The sequence below is a fragment of the Balaenoptera ricei genome, chromosome 4, assembly GCF_028023285.1.
Source record: "Balaenoptera ricei isolate mBalRic1 chromosome 4, mBalRic1.hap2, whole genome shotgun sequence".
NCBI lineage: Eukaryota > Metazoa > Chordata > Mammalia > Artiodactyla > Balaenopteridae > Balaenoptera > Balaenoptera ricei.
In genome coordinates, this window is record NC_082642.1 from 86,349,021 (window position 1) to 86,366,654 (window position 17,634).

The following is a 17,634-nucleotide window of genomic DNA, read 5'->3' on the forward strand; positions in this document are numbered from 1 at the left end:
GTCTCTTCTAGAGTTTCACAGTTGTTTCAAAATTACAAAACTGTAAGAGAGTACTTGAGGTAAGATATGGATCTTTGAACCTAAGTTTTGCAGACATTAAGTATGTAATACAGAAAAACACGTTTTTAAAGAGTTTTAAAAAAAGATGTAAATACAGATTTGAGAATTAACCCCGAAAGTGTTATAGGCAAAACTGTTTTAAACAGCTTCAAAGCAAAACCATTTAAGAGAAAATTCTCTCACATTTGAAAGAGAAAATATATAAATAGAATTTCCAATCTTACAGGGATCTTTTAAAGGAAAAATGTTCAATGCTTTTGAAATACTTGAAATTAAGGCTAGACAGAATTTTATTTCCCGACCAGCTTAAATAAAAAATATGAATAAATTCAGCATTCATTTTAACCCTACCATCTCAAAAGAATAATAGGTGTCAAGAATCCATGTCGGGGGCTTCCCTGGTGGCACAGCGGTTGAGAATCTGCCTGCCAATGCAGGGGACACGGGTTCGAGTCCTGGTCTGGGAAGATCCCACATGCCGCGGAGCAACTAGGCCCGTGAGCCACAACTACTGAGCCTGTGCGTCTGGAGCTTGTGCTCCGCAACAAGAGAGGCCGCGACAGTGAGAGGCCCGCGCACCGCGATGAAGAGTGGCCCCCGCTTGCCGCAACTAGAGAAAGCCCTCACACAGAAACGAAGACCCAACACAGCCAAAAATAAATATAAATAAATAAAAATTTAAATGTTGGAGCACACAAGAGTCCCATCTTGAAAAAATAAAAATAAAAAAAGAATCCATGTCAATTGCAATTGTGGCCTGCTTTTTGAAGTCAGGGTGTTATATAACTATAAAATATCATCATATCCCAGAGATAAGACTTACATCCAGACGCCTATATAATTCTGGAATATCGGCAAATAGAATGAATAGACACACACTCAGCTGTATGACCAGCACAAGGACAAATATATCTGCGGAAATAAGAACACAAGCTATCATTTAGAGAAATCTGAGTCCAGAGTATCACATCCATTGATACACATACTCTAGATTAACACTGATTAGATTTACTTGATTTCTACATCCAAACTCAGCAAAATAGATGAAAAGTACTCATTTCTATGCAATGGGTCTCACCTCTACGATTTCTATGTATGTCCTTGAGGTAAGTGGAAAATTTCACATGCATGTTACATGTTTCAATTAATAAAAATGGGACATACATATAGGGTAATACTGACAAAATAACATTTTCAAAAAATGCCTTGGAGATAACCAAGTATCTGAGTCTCTTTAATGCAAATCATCTGCCTTACATGTATGTGTATAGCTGATTCACTTTGTTGTAAAGCAGAAACTAACACACCATTGTAAAGCAATTATACTCCAATAAAGATGTTAAACAAAAATCATCTGCTTCAAATCCTTTTCTGGGAAAATGGAGGGGTGTAAATAAACAAATGTTTGAATTGCAATCATGCGGAGGTCAGCATTCGATTGCTTCCTCATCCCAAGAAGAAGAGCAAAATAATTTTCTCCGAACAAATTTTTCTGAGGATATTGATTCTTCAACTTGTGCTTCTAAATTTTCCCAATTAGAGGGGTAGTGATGCTATGCAAATACATGTCCCAAAAGCTAAACAGGTCACCTACTTCTCCTAACACTCACCCCCACCCTCAGCCCAGACTCTAAGGAGGTGAGAGGTACTTTGGCCAAGAATCTCAACAACTTTCTATAGTCAGGCTCCTCCAGGCTGGACCCGCTCCCAGAACTGCCAATCACACAGTGTCATCCCAACCATTGTATTCATGGCAGGAGACACTTCCAACTGAGTGCTGTGACCTTCTCCCCATCTCCTCTGAGATGAATTCTGACAAGTACTAACAAGCAGAGAATTAAACGTGTCTTCCCAATTTGGAGTGAACCCATGAAAAGATACCTAGAGACAAATTTCTAGGGAAGGGAAGAGGTGGATTAAGAAACTCTAGTATTTAATGCAGCTTTGAGGGAGGTAGCAAAGGACCAGGAAATAAGGCTGCATGTGTTTACAGAGACCTGGAGTGGAAGTCAGAAGACCCTAGATGAGTGCCAACTCTGCAATTGCTCCTTGAGTGACCCGAAGTATCTGTTCTCCTCTCTGATGACCTCTCACCTCTGATATGGTACAGTTCTACTCACAGTTTGTGTAGGTGGGCTGCCTAAATGGTTTCCCTTTAGAGAAGACAAGAGCCACAATGATACAGTTGATTGTTCCCAAGAACCATATAGTAGTGTTCTCAAAACTTGTGAAGACACCATTACTTCCGATCTTATCTGGAGCAGTTGGAGAAATGGTTAACTTTGAGGTGGTTTCATTTTGCACTGTGCAGGTACTAAAAAGGAAACCAAAGAAGCTAATGAAGTGAGATGACAATCCCTTACGAAGCATATGTATCTACACAACTACATGTCCTCAATGCTTCTATAATTGCCTACACTTTGGGAAAGAATATACTGAAAAGTAAGGAAAAAGAAACCAGTATGTATAGATCTATATTTTGGGTAGATGGATAGATGATTGATAGATAGATGATAGATAGATATCAATAGATAGATAGATAGATAACAGATCCAACAAGTTATTTATTCAATAAGTTGGGCACCAATAATGTATTAAGACTATGTGAGAGAAAAAAGATATGAGTAAGTCATGACACTTCCCTCTATTTGCTTCAGATTTCTGAACATTTACAAGTAGTGTGACTGTACAATTTATCATCCAACAGGCACAGATTTGAATGTAAAAGGAAAAAATATAATCATTTCTTTGGGATATCAGGCTTAAAATAGGGCTGCTTAGCCAAACTATAATGCATGGTTACCCTAGATAAAAAAGACGGTCAGAGTTTACTATCATTCAAGATGAGCAAAGATAAGTGCTAATGAATGATGCCACCAAGCTGTGCTACAAAGAAGAGATAACTGGAAAACTGCCAAGGGCCTTAAGGAAGCCAAAGCTTTAGTAGAATGAAGACCCATTTGCCTCCCAACATATGGGCCAGATGATGTTTGACAGAAATTAGAATGTGACAATCTAAGGCTGTGATCGTACCTGTGCATCCCCATGGAATACCAAGGCTGCCTCTGAACCAGAATGAAGCCCACAATGTGCATGGCCAGGCTGAGAAGAATGTTGAGAATCACAGAAAGCAGCAGAGGCGGGGAGATCAGCCGTCCTGCAGGTCTGAAAGGCACCAGCTTGGGATAGGCACCATTCAAATTCACTACAAAATAAATTCAAGTTTTATATGTATATGAGAGCAGGAAAAGTTTGTATTCTTCATCAGAAGAATGGTGTAACTTCTTGGGCCCATATATCTGAGGAAATTGACAAATTGAAATATTGATACATCACAAAGTAAGGGAATAAAACAATGAATGAATTCAAACTCAAGTCATATGAGGAATTCTTGAAAGAGCAGACATAGAACAACAACAAGATGCCCTTTTCCCCCCTATTAAATAAGCAAAGACTATTAAATTATAGATGAGGAAGTGATGAAGTGAGCACTCTCATACACTCCTTGTGGAAATGTATATTGACACAAAAATACCTTCTGCAGGGCAATTTGGCAATAAATATGAAAAGATTGAAAAATGTTCATAACCTTTGGCATAGCTATTCCATTTCTGGAAATTTATCCTAAGCTAAAAAATCAGAGATGTAGGAAGATGTTCATCACAGCATCATTTACAATAAATTATGGTACATCTCTAGAATGAAACAACATACAGTCACTAAGAAGTAATGTTTTCAAATATTTAATAACAAAATGAGGAGTGACATCAACCAAATGGCAGATTAGCAACTCCAACATCCCATCCCTCCACAGAAACATTGAAAAACAAAAGGAAACTGTCAGAAGCAACTTTGTCAGAACTCTGAAAAACAGACGAAAGTTTACAGCAACCAAGCAAATGCTGAATTAAGAAAAAGACAACTTAAAAATGGGAAGAAAGCTTTGTGGCATTTTTACTTGCCCTTGCCCCCCTCCCTCCTTAGCTCAATGGCAATCTTGAACATGGTTGTCTGCATTCCCAGCGGGGGATCCTGGTCCCTGGTTACAAAAGGGGAAAAGCAGACTTTATCCACAAATTATTGTGTCTGTCTGTTCTAACCTGTCTGGGAGCTACCTGGAGAACTGATGCAAGGTGATCATCTCTGTTTTGCCTAATACAAAACTTAGTCAGGGTGGAAAAGCAGCATGCACTCCTTAAAAACACTGTTAAGGCTAACAAGCTACCCATAGTCATGGGGAGCAAAAGATTACAGTTGAGACATAAAATAACAACCTGAGGCCTAGAAAGAAAAGTTAAGGAGCATTTATTTGGAAAATTATGGTATTCAAAAGTACCTGTGCATGTTGGGGAATATAGAAAGCCATATGCCTGCCAAAGATGTATGCTCAGAAAAGACCAGAAAAGACCCTAAGCTTTCAGCCCTGGATAATTGCTAGACTCAGCACAAGCTTAGTTAAGTGTTGAAGTGCCCCAGCACAGAACTAGTCTGCAAAGACTGGGAGAGGTATTTCTTTGTTCATGTTTTTAAACTCGTGGAATTCAACTCATGGATATCTCTGTCAAAACACTAGCTGAACAAAAGCTAAAGCAATAGAGATTTTAGTGACCACACATGACAACTGATCTAATCTTTGCAAAAATAGTTTAGAAAAGTCACTAAATAAATGGACTACTACAGTCTTCAAAAAGCAGCAAAACAAAAAACATCAAGCCCTGGGGAAGGGAAAGAATCTGATTTCCAGAGTTACAACATTATAATATTTAATGGAATAAAATAAATTGACAGAAATTATTTCTGAGGAAGCCCAGACGTTGGACTTACTGGGCAAAGACTTTAATACAACTGTTTTTAACATGCTCAAAGAACTGAAGGAAATCAGAGAAATAATGTGAACAAAAGGAGAGTATTAAAGAGAAGGAAATTTTAAAATGAAGCCCAAAGACATTCTTTTTAAAGAATCCTCTTTTATAATTTCTATCTCTTTATTGACATACTCATTTTGCCCAGTAAAGGTAATTATTTGGGCAAATATAAAATCCTATATTATTGTATTTGTGTTTTTTAACTCAGATTTTTATTCCTACATGATTTAAAAGACAAATGCATAAAAGAACAATTATATACATATGTTATTGGGCACACAATGGATAAAGATGTAATTTGACTACAACAGCATAAAAGGAGGAGACAGACCTGTAAAGTAGCAGAGTTCTTATATGCTACTAAAGTTAAGGTACCTATTCAAACTAGATTGTTACACATTTCGCATATTACATGTAATCCTCATAATTATATATTATGTAATAAAAAAACCTACAGTTAACATCACACTCAAGGGTGAAAGATTGAAAGCTTTCCCCCCTAAAATCAGGAACAAAACAAGGATGCCTACTTTCACCACTGTTATTCAGCATTGCATTAGAAGTTCTATCTAGAGCAATTAGAGAAGAAAAAGAAATAAAAGTCATTCAAGTTGGAGGAAAGAAGTAAAACTATCTCTATTCACAAGTGACATGATACCGAATATTGGAAATCCCAAAGAATCCTCAAGAAAACTGCTAGAGTTGATAAATGAATTCAGCTATGTTGCAGGATACAAGATCAACACATAAAAATCAGTTGAGTTTCAACACATCAACATTAAAATGTGGTATATATATAATGGAATATTATTCAGCCATAAAAACGAATGAAGTTCTGAAACATGCTACAACATAGATGAATCATGAAAGAATTATGCGAATAAGATATGCCAGAAACAAAGGGACAAACATTGTATGGTTCAACTTATTTGAAACATCTTGAACTGGCAAATTCATAGAGACAAAAAATAGTTTAGCGGTTATCAGAGGCTAGGTGGAGGGGCAATGGGAGTTATTGCTTAATGGGTAAAGTGTTTCTGTTTGGGGTGATGAAAAAAAATAGAAATAGATAGTGGTGATGGTTGCACAATGTTGTGAATGTAATTAATGCTCCTGAATTGTACACTTAAAAATGGTGAAAATGGGAAATATTATGTTATGTATAATTTACGACAATAAAAAAGAATGAAAATATTTACACATAAAAAAGTGGTCATGGGCTTCCCTGGTGGCGCAGTGGTTGAGAGTCTGCCTGCCAGTGTGGGGGACGCGGGTTCGAGCCCTGGTCTGGGAGGATCCCACATGCCGCGGAGCGACTAAGCCCGTGGGCCGCAATTGCTGAGCCTGCGCGTCTGGAGCCTGTGCTCCGCAACGGGAGAGGCCGCGATAATGAGAGGCCCGCACGCCGCGATAATGAGAGGCCCGCACACCGCGATGAGGAGTGGCCCCCGCTTGCCACCACTAGAGAAAGCCATCGCACAGAAATGAAGACCCAACACAGCCATAAATAAATAAATAAATAAATAATTTTTTTAAAAAGTGGTCATAAAGTTAAACTAAGAAAACCAGGATACACAACTATTATATAGAAAACATAATTCAAATTTCTTTATCTATACGTGTGTGTGTGCGTGTGTGTGTATATATATATAATTGGAAGGGAATACATCAAAATGCTTTAATTGGTTAGCTCTGGATAGCAGGATATAGGAGGATATAGGTGGTTTTTTTCTTAGTTATCTCTTGCAATGTTTTCCATCTTCTTTTCACAATGAATTATATCAAAAAATAGAGAAAAATCTGGAGATGCTTGTTATGGGAAAGAGAATAATCACAGAAGAAATGAGAGCTGTTTTCAAATATCTGAAGGACTATTCTGGAGAGAAAAATCAGACTATTCTCTGCCACCCCAAATGGCAGAACTGAAGACTGAGATGGGTGAAAAGTTACACAGAGGTAGATCTGGCTTGATGTAAAGGATTACTCTGTTAACAGTAAGGACTGTCCAAGGATGTTCTTACAGTAGATTTAACAAATATTTAATGAGCTCCTTTGATATGTCCGACACTGTTAGAAGTATTGGGAATACAGCAGTGATCAGGATAGACAAGGTGCTGTTCTCACGAAGTGCACACGCTGAGTGAGGGGAGGCAGGTAAAAACAAATAAAAACATAGGTAAATATCATAATTTCAGATTGTGAAAAGTAGTGTGAAAAAAATAATGCAGAACGTGTGGTGATAGAGAATAACTGGCTTGGTCACTATTTAAAGTGACCTATCTGAAGTGGTGACATTTTTCTGACTAATAAGAAAAAGCCAAAACCATAGGCAGATCTACAGGGAGAGTATTTTAGGCAAAGAAAATAGCAAAAACAAAGGTGCTGAGGTGCCCACAAGCTTGGCAATGCTCACAAGACAGAAAGACCAGGGTGTCTGGAACAAGTAAGTGGGTAGCAATATGGTTAGAGGTGAAGCTGGAGAAGTAGGCCGGAGCTGGATCATGTAAGACTTTGGATTTAGTGGAAATGGGAAGGATGACAATAAAGTTTACATTTAAAAAACAACACTCTTGGGCTTCCCTGGTGGCGCAGTGGTTAAGAATCCGCCTGCCAATGCAGGCGACGTGAGTTCGAGCCCTGGGCCGGGAAGATCCCACATGCCACGGAGCAACTGAGCCTGTGCGTCACAAGTACTGAGCCTGTGAGCCTAGAGCCCGTGCTCTGCAACAAGAGAAGCCACCGCAATGAGAAGCCCGCATGCAGCAACGAAGACCCAACGCAACCAAAAATAAAAAATAAATAAATCAAATAAATTTATTAAAAAAAAAAAAAACAACACTCTTGGGCTTCCCTGGTGGCGCAGTGGTTGGGAGTCTGCCTGCCAATGCAGGGGACACGGGTTCGAGCCCTGGTCTGGGAGGATCCCACATGCCGCGGAGCAGCTAGGCCCGTGCGCCACAACTGCTGAGCCTGCGCGTCTGGAGCCTGTGCTCCGCAACAAGAGAGGCCGCGACAGTGAGAGGCCCGCGCACCGTGATGAAGAGTGGCCCCCACTTGCCGCAACTAGAGAAAGCCCTCGCACATAAACGAAGACCCAACACAGCCAAAAATAAAAAAAAAAAAAAAAAAAAAAAGAAATGCCAATTCTCAGGTCCCATCCCAGACTTAAAAAACAAAACAAAACAAAACAAAAAACAACACTCTTACTACCGTGTGAAAGTTAAATTGGGGTGAGAAGTCAGCAAGAGCAGAGGCAAGATCAGTTGTGAAGGTACCGCAGTAATCCACAGGGGAGGTGACGTGGCTTTGTGACAGTGGCTACAATAGGGATGGAGAGAAGCTATGTAGGATGTGTTTCGGAGGTAGAGCCAATAGAAATTGTATATATATAGATATAGGTAAAGGTGAAGAAAAGAGGGAAATTAAGGATGACTCTGGGTCTTTGATGTGAACAACTTGGTAGATTGTGATACTATTTTAATAGAATACAAGCTCCATGAGGAAAGGAATTTCTATGGTTTTTTCCACTGATGTATGTCAAGTGCCTATTACAGTAAGTAGTACAAACCAGACACTCAGTAAATATTTAATAATTTTGTTGAATATCAGATCTGATAGAATAAAGCATTCTGTTTGGGCACATTAAGTCTCCGTCCTGTTAAATATCCAAGATTAGATGCTTAGCAGTTGCATTTCCAGAATTCAGGATAGACATCAAGCCTAGAGACATTAAAGCCATAGAATTGGTTGAAATCACTTAGGGAGATTGTGTAGATTGAAAAGACAAGAGAACCTAAGAACAGGCAAGCCTTGGAACATTCTAAAAGTTAGAGTACAGGTAAAGGAGCAGAGACCAGGAAAAGACATGAGGAAGCTGTATTCATTAAGGCAATAGATAATTCAGGAGTGTGTGGCATCACAAAAGCCAAGAGAAGAAACCTTTTGAAGGATAAGAGTGCTGTTGAGAGATCCAAGTACAATGAGGAAAGAGAAGTGATCAGTACTGTTGACCGCAAGGAAGTCATTGGTGGACTTGACAAGAGCAGTGTTGGGGTAGAGACAGCCGAAGTGTGGATAGTACTTACTCTCCTTGAGTATGTTCTCTGAAAGCAAAGCTTTTGAGCAAGTTTTTTAAACGATAAGTTGGCGTGATAGCTGTTAAGATTATGATGACGAGGTATAAGATGATGTAGTGGAAACAGTGTGAAAGCAAGACCAGGAGGCATGTGGAAGAGGCAGTCTAAGATTGGTACTTTTTTTTTTGTATAGAAGTATAGTTAATTTACAATGTTGTGTTAGTACAACAAAGTGATTCAGATATATATATATATATATATATATATATATATATATATATGTATATATATATTCTTTTTCAGATTCTTTTCCGTTACAGATTATTACAAGATATTGAGTATAGTTCCCTGTTTTATGCAGTAGGTCCTTGTTGTTTTCCTACTTTATATACAGTAGTGTGTATACGCTGGTATTTTTGAATGTATCAGTAATGTGGACCCTCCCAGCCAGTGGTGTCTGGAGCTGGCTCATACGAGCTCACAAGAGCCAACTGCCACTAAGTTTGTAAGCCAATTATTAAATATGGCCATTATTAGAAGAATACTATATAAAGTTGCAATTCAATAAATATTATCTTAAAAACAAAGATAATGAATACTCAGAACTGATAACGTCCTAATGATTTTACTACAGTTTAACATTATCTCTGTTCTTAAAGTTAATAACGGAGATTGAACTTAAACGTGTGTCACGTCTGTAGCCATTACATCATGAACAATTGTTTTTTAACTGAGGAAATATTCTTCCAGATTTCAAGAACTATTATCCAAATAAGTTGCTCACATGACTGATGAATGATTAAAGTTTCAACGTAAGCCTGTGTTGTTTTGCTCACTCAGGTAAAGAAAAACGTCAATGAACATTCATTCACATCAGAACTATTTCAGTCATCAATCACAACAATATATTGACTATGGATACAAGACTTTGATGAAATTCAGTTAAAGCATTCTGTGAGAATCCACTGGCTAAATGGAATTTGCAAGAAAGAGTAATGTATACTTTATTGTTATTTGATAATTGCTCCCTACACATTTTTCTTTTTAGTAAAGCTTATAATAAGCTTCTATGCATATGCATATACACGCATATCTACAATTTTTTGGAGAGATGGCTGTTACATATGTGCCAAGAAACCGCTGCCTTCCACCAAACAACTGCACAGGCCCAGAATCCAAATTCATGCCCACGAACATTAGAATCTGGCTGATTGAAACTAAATGACAATAGAATTAGAGATGGCAAGTGGACAAAGTGGGTCTACTCAACTGTTTGGGAAGTTTGAGAATAAAGGGCACAGCAGCTAATGGTAGATTTGGGGTCATGGAAGAGGTTTTAAAGAAAGAAGATACAAAAATATATTTATCTGCTGATTGGAATGATCCAGTGGACCAGAGAAAAGTTGGTGATACAGAAAAAGATCATTCCAGTAACAAAATCCTTGAGGAGGTAGGAGCAAGTAGGATTTAAAGTACAAGTGGAGCTGGTGGCATTCATATATAAGAGAGAAAAGCAGAGAATATGGTAAAGATGATGGATAGAATATGGAAAAATCCCATAGCGGGGAAACTGGGGAGACAATTCATATATTAGTCAGGAGGTGGTGGGTGAGAGTGGCATAACGGCAAGATTACATTTAATCTCTGTTCTAAATCCTGACAGGATTGGAAATGGGAAACATAAAAGCCATTTAGCTTCTATAAATTGGGCACATTTGGACCATAACTATACCTAAAAGCACACTGAAGTCAGTGTTCCTGATTTTCAAGGTGCTTTTTTTCATTTTAAAGGTTTAGTGACCATTTATAGAAGCTCTATATTTTGTGGAAAACAGCAAAACAACGAGCCAGCTTTTCCTTTGCTAACACTTTCAACACTTAAAAATGAAGATTCTATTTCCTCTTTCTCTCTCTGCATACCATACCCCTTTGGGAATACGTCACTCATCACTGCGGCTATAGCTGCTACCCCTCAATGGTGGACTAATCCTGCAGGGGCAGAGGGAAGCAAGTGGAGGGGAGTATCTCTGAGAAGAAAATTTAAAAGACGTCTTACTTGTTACACCAATAAGAGTTGTAATGGCCAGATCCTGGAACAGAAACTGGTAATTTGAAAGGCTGTTTCTCTCCTGAAAATAAAAAGGAAAGTGGCTCAAAAAAGTTATAACCTTCTGGATGAAATGTGACAACAATTGCACTCATTTTCTCACTGCAACATAGGATTTTCAAGTAAATTACCAAGGAGATGGTATGGTCAGGGGCCTGGTCATATCAGCAAGGGTACCAAAGACAAGCCTGCAAACTCCTTTCTAGCCAGGAGGGCCACTGCAGTGTGTTTTCTGGGCTGCTCCTTTGAGCATCAGTGTCACCCCTGTTGAGGGGAACATCTCACTCTGATTCATCTCTGCTCTCTTTTCTACTTGTTAGCAGAAAGGGTGGGGTTTGGTCTGGCACAACAAAATGATACATTCCCAATGGTCAGTGACAAATGTGTGGTGATCTTACCTAAATTTCACCAATGGAAAATGAGAATAACTAAACCCACTATTTGCGTTCTTGGGTGCTGTTAGAAAGTCCTAATAAAGCATCTTGATATTCTTGAAAAAAAAATGTTCATGTCTTACTGATTTCAAGAAACTTGCTTCCTTCCCCCCTCCACCCCCTTCGTGGAAAGGAGATAATGATGACCCGTGTTTAACTCTACTTTTGAGCATAATGAGTTATTGGGATTCCAAAATAGGGCCAAGTTTCTATAAACAGCCTCTCCTTTTCCAGCCCATTCATCAGTGAGAGGAAAAGGACTTACATAATCTGAAAATAATGGAAGTAAAAACCTTCATACCAGGAGCAAGGGGGCAAGACATAGAGATGAATCTAGATAACTTCAGCACAAGTGGAATTCACTTTCTCAGTGTTACTTAACAGAATAAGCCCACGTGTTGAGCTCACAAATACTAGATATGTCTTTTCTCCTTTTATATTTTGTTAAATAGTAAAAACCATCACAAGACCTATGTGCTATGGGGGCCATGATATGTCAATTTTCAAGTCCCTGTATTCAGGGAATCAGTGATATGCTGCTTTGTACTAGCTCATGAAAGTCAACTGTTAAATTTTCAGGAATTCCGTGAGCTGGTTTTTAAACACAGCCAATATAAAAACTTAAATTATATAAATTTACCATTAAATAAATTGTACTAAAAACACAGGTAATAAATAACCAAAACTCAGCACTCTCTAATCATTTTCCTACATTAAAATATTATCAATGGTCTTAAGGTTATTTACATCTCTTGTATCTATATGGTGCAAGTACTATAGAATGGTATGCTACTGTATAATACATCTCTTCCCAACTCCATGATCAGTGACGTCAGGTAGATAGCTTGAAATCAGCCATGGTGGGAGTAGTTATGCCATTGAAATTGGTAAACATTAATGATTGGCGTTTGTGTTTCCAGGGAGAGCCAGTTAGGAAACATTTACCAGAACCCCAATTAGACAAGCATCTCTTCAACCAATGTTATGCTAGGGTGGAACTACACTGGAACTGGGAAGATAGAGACCTGGTCCAGGCAAGCCAAAACAACAGTGAGAGAGAAAGTTTACCTTCAGTTCTGAACCTCAGCTACAACGAGATAAGAAACTTCTGTCAGAGAGTCAGAGAACTGACACCAACGACTTTTCCTTTGTATCCTTGTCTATTTCTGATTTACTTTCAAAAACGTTAAAGATAGTTTTAGAGAGGCTGTCGGTACTCGAAATATCCCATGTGCACTCTTTCTTTAAGAGGCATTGCAAATTGCCAGTGACTGCTACTTGTTTTAGCTCTCACTAACCAAGAGGCTAGGTCTCAAGTCATACCCAGTAGAGCAGCAGAACACCAACATACTGAATCATGCTGTACAGAGCCATGTACTTAAACATGCAAAATGAGGTAACGAGAGCCGCACGTCCTTCCCTGTGTGAGAAAAGAAATGAAAGAGTAATGAAATGAAAGTCACAAAAAGAAATGAGGTCAGTTATTCTGTGCTGTTCAGCTGAGCTCAGAAGAAAAAACCAAAGCCTGATAATTCGATTGTTTGTCTGACAGACTCGACAGTCTTGAGCCAGTGGGAGCCGGCAGTCAGTGTGCTAGATTTTCAAGGAAGACTAATTCCAGGCCAAGGTCCACAGGCCTTTGATTGAGCTTTGGAGCCCGAATATAGAGTTACTCTTGTCCTGTCTGCAGGCATTATTTCAGCTCTGAGTCAGGAGACCTGGGAACTGGTCCCAGATCTCATATCTACTCACTAATGTGATTTGAAAGGTCATTTTCCCTCTCTTGGTCACAGTTTCTTCATCTGTGAACTGAGGAATTTAAATAAGATTGCAGGTTTGGGGGCTATTTTCATGCTCCAGGTGCTTCAGGAGTTTGCAAACATCTCATTCAAATTTCATCTGGCAGTCCCAACTTTTTCTAAAACTGAACTAAGACAATAGGCACACTCAAATTAGGCATACATCAAATTTAAAGAGACTGGAATCAATGAGCATGTTCATTTGTATTACTGTTGATTGACTTTGAGTGAATAGTATATATTTAGAGTATAAAGTAGAGTACTTATGAAATGCCACTTTTATCTCATTGATTTGGGAAAAAATAGAGTTTAAATTTACTTCTGGTCAGAATGGTTTCCTGGGATTCCAAAACCTGACCCTCAAACCAGGCTTTCTCCTGTATCAGGGCTTTGCTGCTGCTGTTTATTCCGCCTAGAAGGTGGTTTCTCCTCCTCCCTCACTTCCTTAGAAAGGCTTCCCCACACCACCACATCTGAAGCAGCCGATTCCGCTGCCCAAGCCATCTTCCAACTTTTCACACTACCCCTGATTTTTCTGTGTGTGTGTTTATTGCCCAACTTCTTCACGGGAAGAAAGCTTCGTGAGATCAAGGGACGTTCGATTTATTTGCTTCTGGGTCCCCAGTGCCTCCAACTGTTCCTGGCACTAAGTCCCTACTTTATAAATATTTGTCAAATGCATGAATACATTTTTTAAATGGGGAGGAGCTAGTCAAATCACTATTTTAATGTGGTGGAAAGAGTATGATATTTGTAGATAAAACACATTGAAACAAAATTAATTCTAATACAATCTTCAATCCCATATGGCTGTGAGCTTCGATACATCAAGTTCTCTGAGCCTCAATTTCTTTGTTTGTAAAAGAAATAGTGACCATCCCTACAATTCCAGGCTGTTTTGATGTATAAGATACTAGGCATTAAAGCACTTTATAAACTGTAAACACATACTAGTTATAATAACCAAAAGCAACCACAATGCTAACCATCTCCATCATTCAAACAAAATGCAGCAGAAGTACATATTCTGGGGTTGGGGGAGGGGAACAAAGCACCAAGGGAAATTGTAGTAGAAGCAGCAAAGATGAATAAATATTCTGAAAACTGGGGATAGGAAGGATATTCCAAGGAAGCATAAAGAGGCAAGAGGAAAGGAAAGCGAGTAGGGAAGAGAAAGTTTCTGTCAATTCTCCATTAAGAAAGTATCTAAGGAGATACATTTAAAATAATAATAAGAAGAGTATGATTGACATTTTCAAAGCAGCAACAAGTTCCAGATTCTAATCTTCTAAAAATAATCTATTCAGTGATTTTCATTAGAAATGCCACTGTTTTCCCAGGAGGTAAGTCCACTCTGGAGTAGAATGTTTGACTGCTTTCTCCCACAAAGCACCCTCCCCGCCCAGGGACACACATTTCCACTGGTCTTTGCCTGGTAAAACAAAGGGGTCTGCACCTAAAAGTCAAGAGACATTAAAACAATGCTGGGGAAAAGTACCTACTTACTTGATAAGGTGAGGTACACATTCAATGTTTGGAGTTTTGGAAGTGAAAGGTGAGGCCACAGATGCTTCCTGCTCTGATAAAGAGATGCCCACGTGAGCCATTTTCAAAGCCTGAAAGCAAAGAGTCAGCTTACTGTATAGATGCACACTCACACACGTCTCTCCTGAGGCCACACAAGAAAGGCTAGTTAAGCTGCCCACGAAGTGGCTTGTGGGCCCAAGCACTGGCCAGGAGATGATCAAATTTTGCTCTGCCTGCCACATAAGAAAGAGATGGCACTGGGACACCTAGCCAAAGAAATGGGGAATCCAGAACCAAATTCTACTCCATTTAGTCTGTACTGACCACTGAGTCATTGCGTGGCTTTGGTTAAAACCTTTCCAAACCGTCCACATCAGTTTCTCCTTCAAGAGGAATGGAGGTGGTATATATCCCAGGGGATACAATCTCTTACAGGGCTTGAAGCAAGTACAATTGACACACTGACAGCTACTTACCCCACAGTCATTGGCTCCATCTCCACACATACCTACAAAGTAACTAAAAGGGAACCATGTCAATTGTAGAGGAGATCAAAGCAATCTTACCTGCTAATTGCTCTAATGAAAAAGATAAAATGAGCTTCATTACTTAAGGCTCAAACTTATTATTTACATTAAGGGAGTTTCCCTAATAGTCTGGTTTGACTAAAATAAAGTATGACTCAGCAGTTCCTACAATGGATTAAGAAATCCCATACAGCCTTCCTGACTCCAAGCGATTCAAGGAGACCCTGCACTTCTCTGCCTAGGAGGCAGCTCTGTCAGCTGTAAAACAGGATGTTCACGATTATATGACAGCATGGCATGGTGGGGAGGGCACAGGATTTGAAGCCAGAAGATCTGGATCTTTGACCTGATCCCTTTCCCGTTTTGACTATCATTTTTCTCCCCTATAAGCATTATTTATGCGTATTCAGTGAGGTGATGTATTATAAAATGATAAATAAGAATTTGTTGTTGGTGACATTAATAGTAACTGGAGAGGAAATCCACCGTGTCAGCTGTCACTCAACTCAAAAATGTGGTGCCAGGACCGGAAGTTGAAGAAAGAAAATATATCCCCATTTCAGGATTGCTTTTTGAAGCCGGATGAATACTGCTCTCTTGAATTGTTGACGAAGACAGACTGCTTTTTAAGGTAGAAGCACGCTGACAGTGTTTGCAGAATTTGCTGTGCTTCTCTTCCACACTGCTACCTAGGCAACGAGTTTACTGTGGAGGTTTTTAGCCATATTGAGAAGATAGGGCTTTTTGCATATAGAACTTTTGCCTAGTGACTGCATCAAGTGAGTAGGAGGGTGGACCAGGGGCGAGTAGGAGTTGGAGTTGTGTGAGTGTGGTCCAGCACCAGAGGTAGAGAAAGCCTCCGAGACTCCATGGGGTTCCATTAACAGGAAATAAAGGATCCCAAATGATGGGATTCTGACAATGCAGACCCTTTGTGTTAAGAATATTTTTCTGATTTAGGATGGAGAGGATGCTTTAGCATAAGAATGTTTTAATATTTTTAGGGTTATGTGAATCTCCTGTCATAGGGACCTCCCTATATCATAACCGTGAAAATAACTTGTAAAAATGAAGTCTAAATTTTCATTGTACCTTTAGGAGCCAAGTTCAGATGACCTTTCCAGAGTTATTTCTTGTGCCCCTTATGTTCTAGTTCAGTGGGGTTCTCAATTCTGGATGCAAAATTGACTTATGAAAGGAACTTTTAAAAAATACTGATGTCCAAGTGCCCACATGAGCAATTGAATCAGAATCTCTGAATGGTGGTGTCCTGGTATTGCTAATTTTTCAAAGCTCCCAAGTTGACTGTCATGTGTAGCCACGTTAAGAACCACTGCCTTAACCAAACTGAGTGACTTCCTTACTCTCCCCCTGTCATGCCTCCATGCACTTCACACCATCTGAATTGGTAATGACCTACTCTAGTTTCTGAAATTCTTCAACCAGACTGGATTTCTGCCCTGGAGACATTCTTGCAAAGATGGTCCCATTGATCAATATCTGTAAAGAATGCAAAAGGGAAAAATTTTTTTTATTATGTCAGCTGGTCATATATGAAGTAATTGATAACATTCGGAACACTGACTGGGTAATGATATCCATGAGTGAGAAAAATATTTGTTTCCAAGAAGCCCTTCTTTGGATTTTAAGATAGATATTGAGACTTTGGTCATCAGATAAGTGATCAGGAAGACCAAAATCAATAAAAATGACTACTTAATAGACATAATTGATGTAAATGATTACCTACAGGAATTTAGCTCAGGGACCATGAAGAATGTGGTCCTGAAAAACCCTGAGCTTGATGGAACCTTAAACCAGTAAAGTATGAGAAATTGCAAGATAACAAGAGGTCAGGATCCCAGGAGAAGGAAAGGAGGCAATTGCTTCTCAGAAAATTGTTCAGATCTAGCAGAAAAATAGCCTAGTGATGAGAGGGTGACTATCTGTGGTCTTTGACTTAACCATACCATCTGGGCTTGACCAATCGTGAAACTCAGCTGATATCTCCAGCCTAATTTGGGCTCTGAAACATTAATGGATTATCACATTAATGGATTGTTGTATAAAAACCTGTACCAGCTCCGTCCACCTGAACCCCATCCAACAGAGTCTAAATTCTTCTGTGTTACAGCTGTGTGCTCTCTGCTCTTCTTGGCTGTAAACTCAGCTTATGGTTCACTCAGCTTTAAAGTCTTCATTCTTTTTTTCTTAAACAGTACTTAAGATAATGAGCAAT

General features: G+C 39.1%; 1 protein-coding gene across 3 annotated transcripts in view; it reads right to left on the bottom strand.

Moving 5' to 3' along the window:
- Positions 1–17,634, bottom strand: part of ATP13A4 (ATPase 13A4) — a 141,126-nt gene that overhangs the window by 8,320 nt on the left and 115,172 nt on the right. The window contains exons 21-28 of one of the 3 annotated variants that reach the window (XM_059920781.1): positions 16,816–16,895; positions 15,345–15,387; positions 14,848–14,957; positions 12,866–12,962; positions 11,058–11,130; positions 3,094–3,265; positions 2,181–2,374; positions 884–972 (exon numbers count right to left, since the gene is read on the bottom strand). In XM_059920781.1, coding sequence (XP_059776764.1) covers positions 884–972; positions 2,181–2,374; positions 3,094–3,265; positions 11,058–11,130; positions 12,866–12,962; positions 14,848–14,957; positions 15,345–15,387; positions 16,816–16,895 — 858 coding nt within the window. Of the gene's footprint in view, positions 1–883; positions 973–2,180; positions 2,375–3,093; positions 3,266–11,057; positions 11,131–12,865; positions 12,963–14,847; positions 14,958–15,344; positions 15,388–16,815; positions 16,896–17,634 lie in introns of those variants that run through there. The other 2 variants (XM_059920782.1, XM_059920783.1) reach the window with 2 other exon arrangements.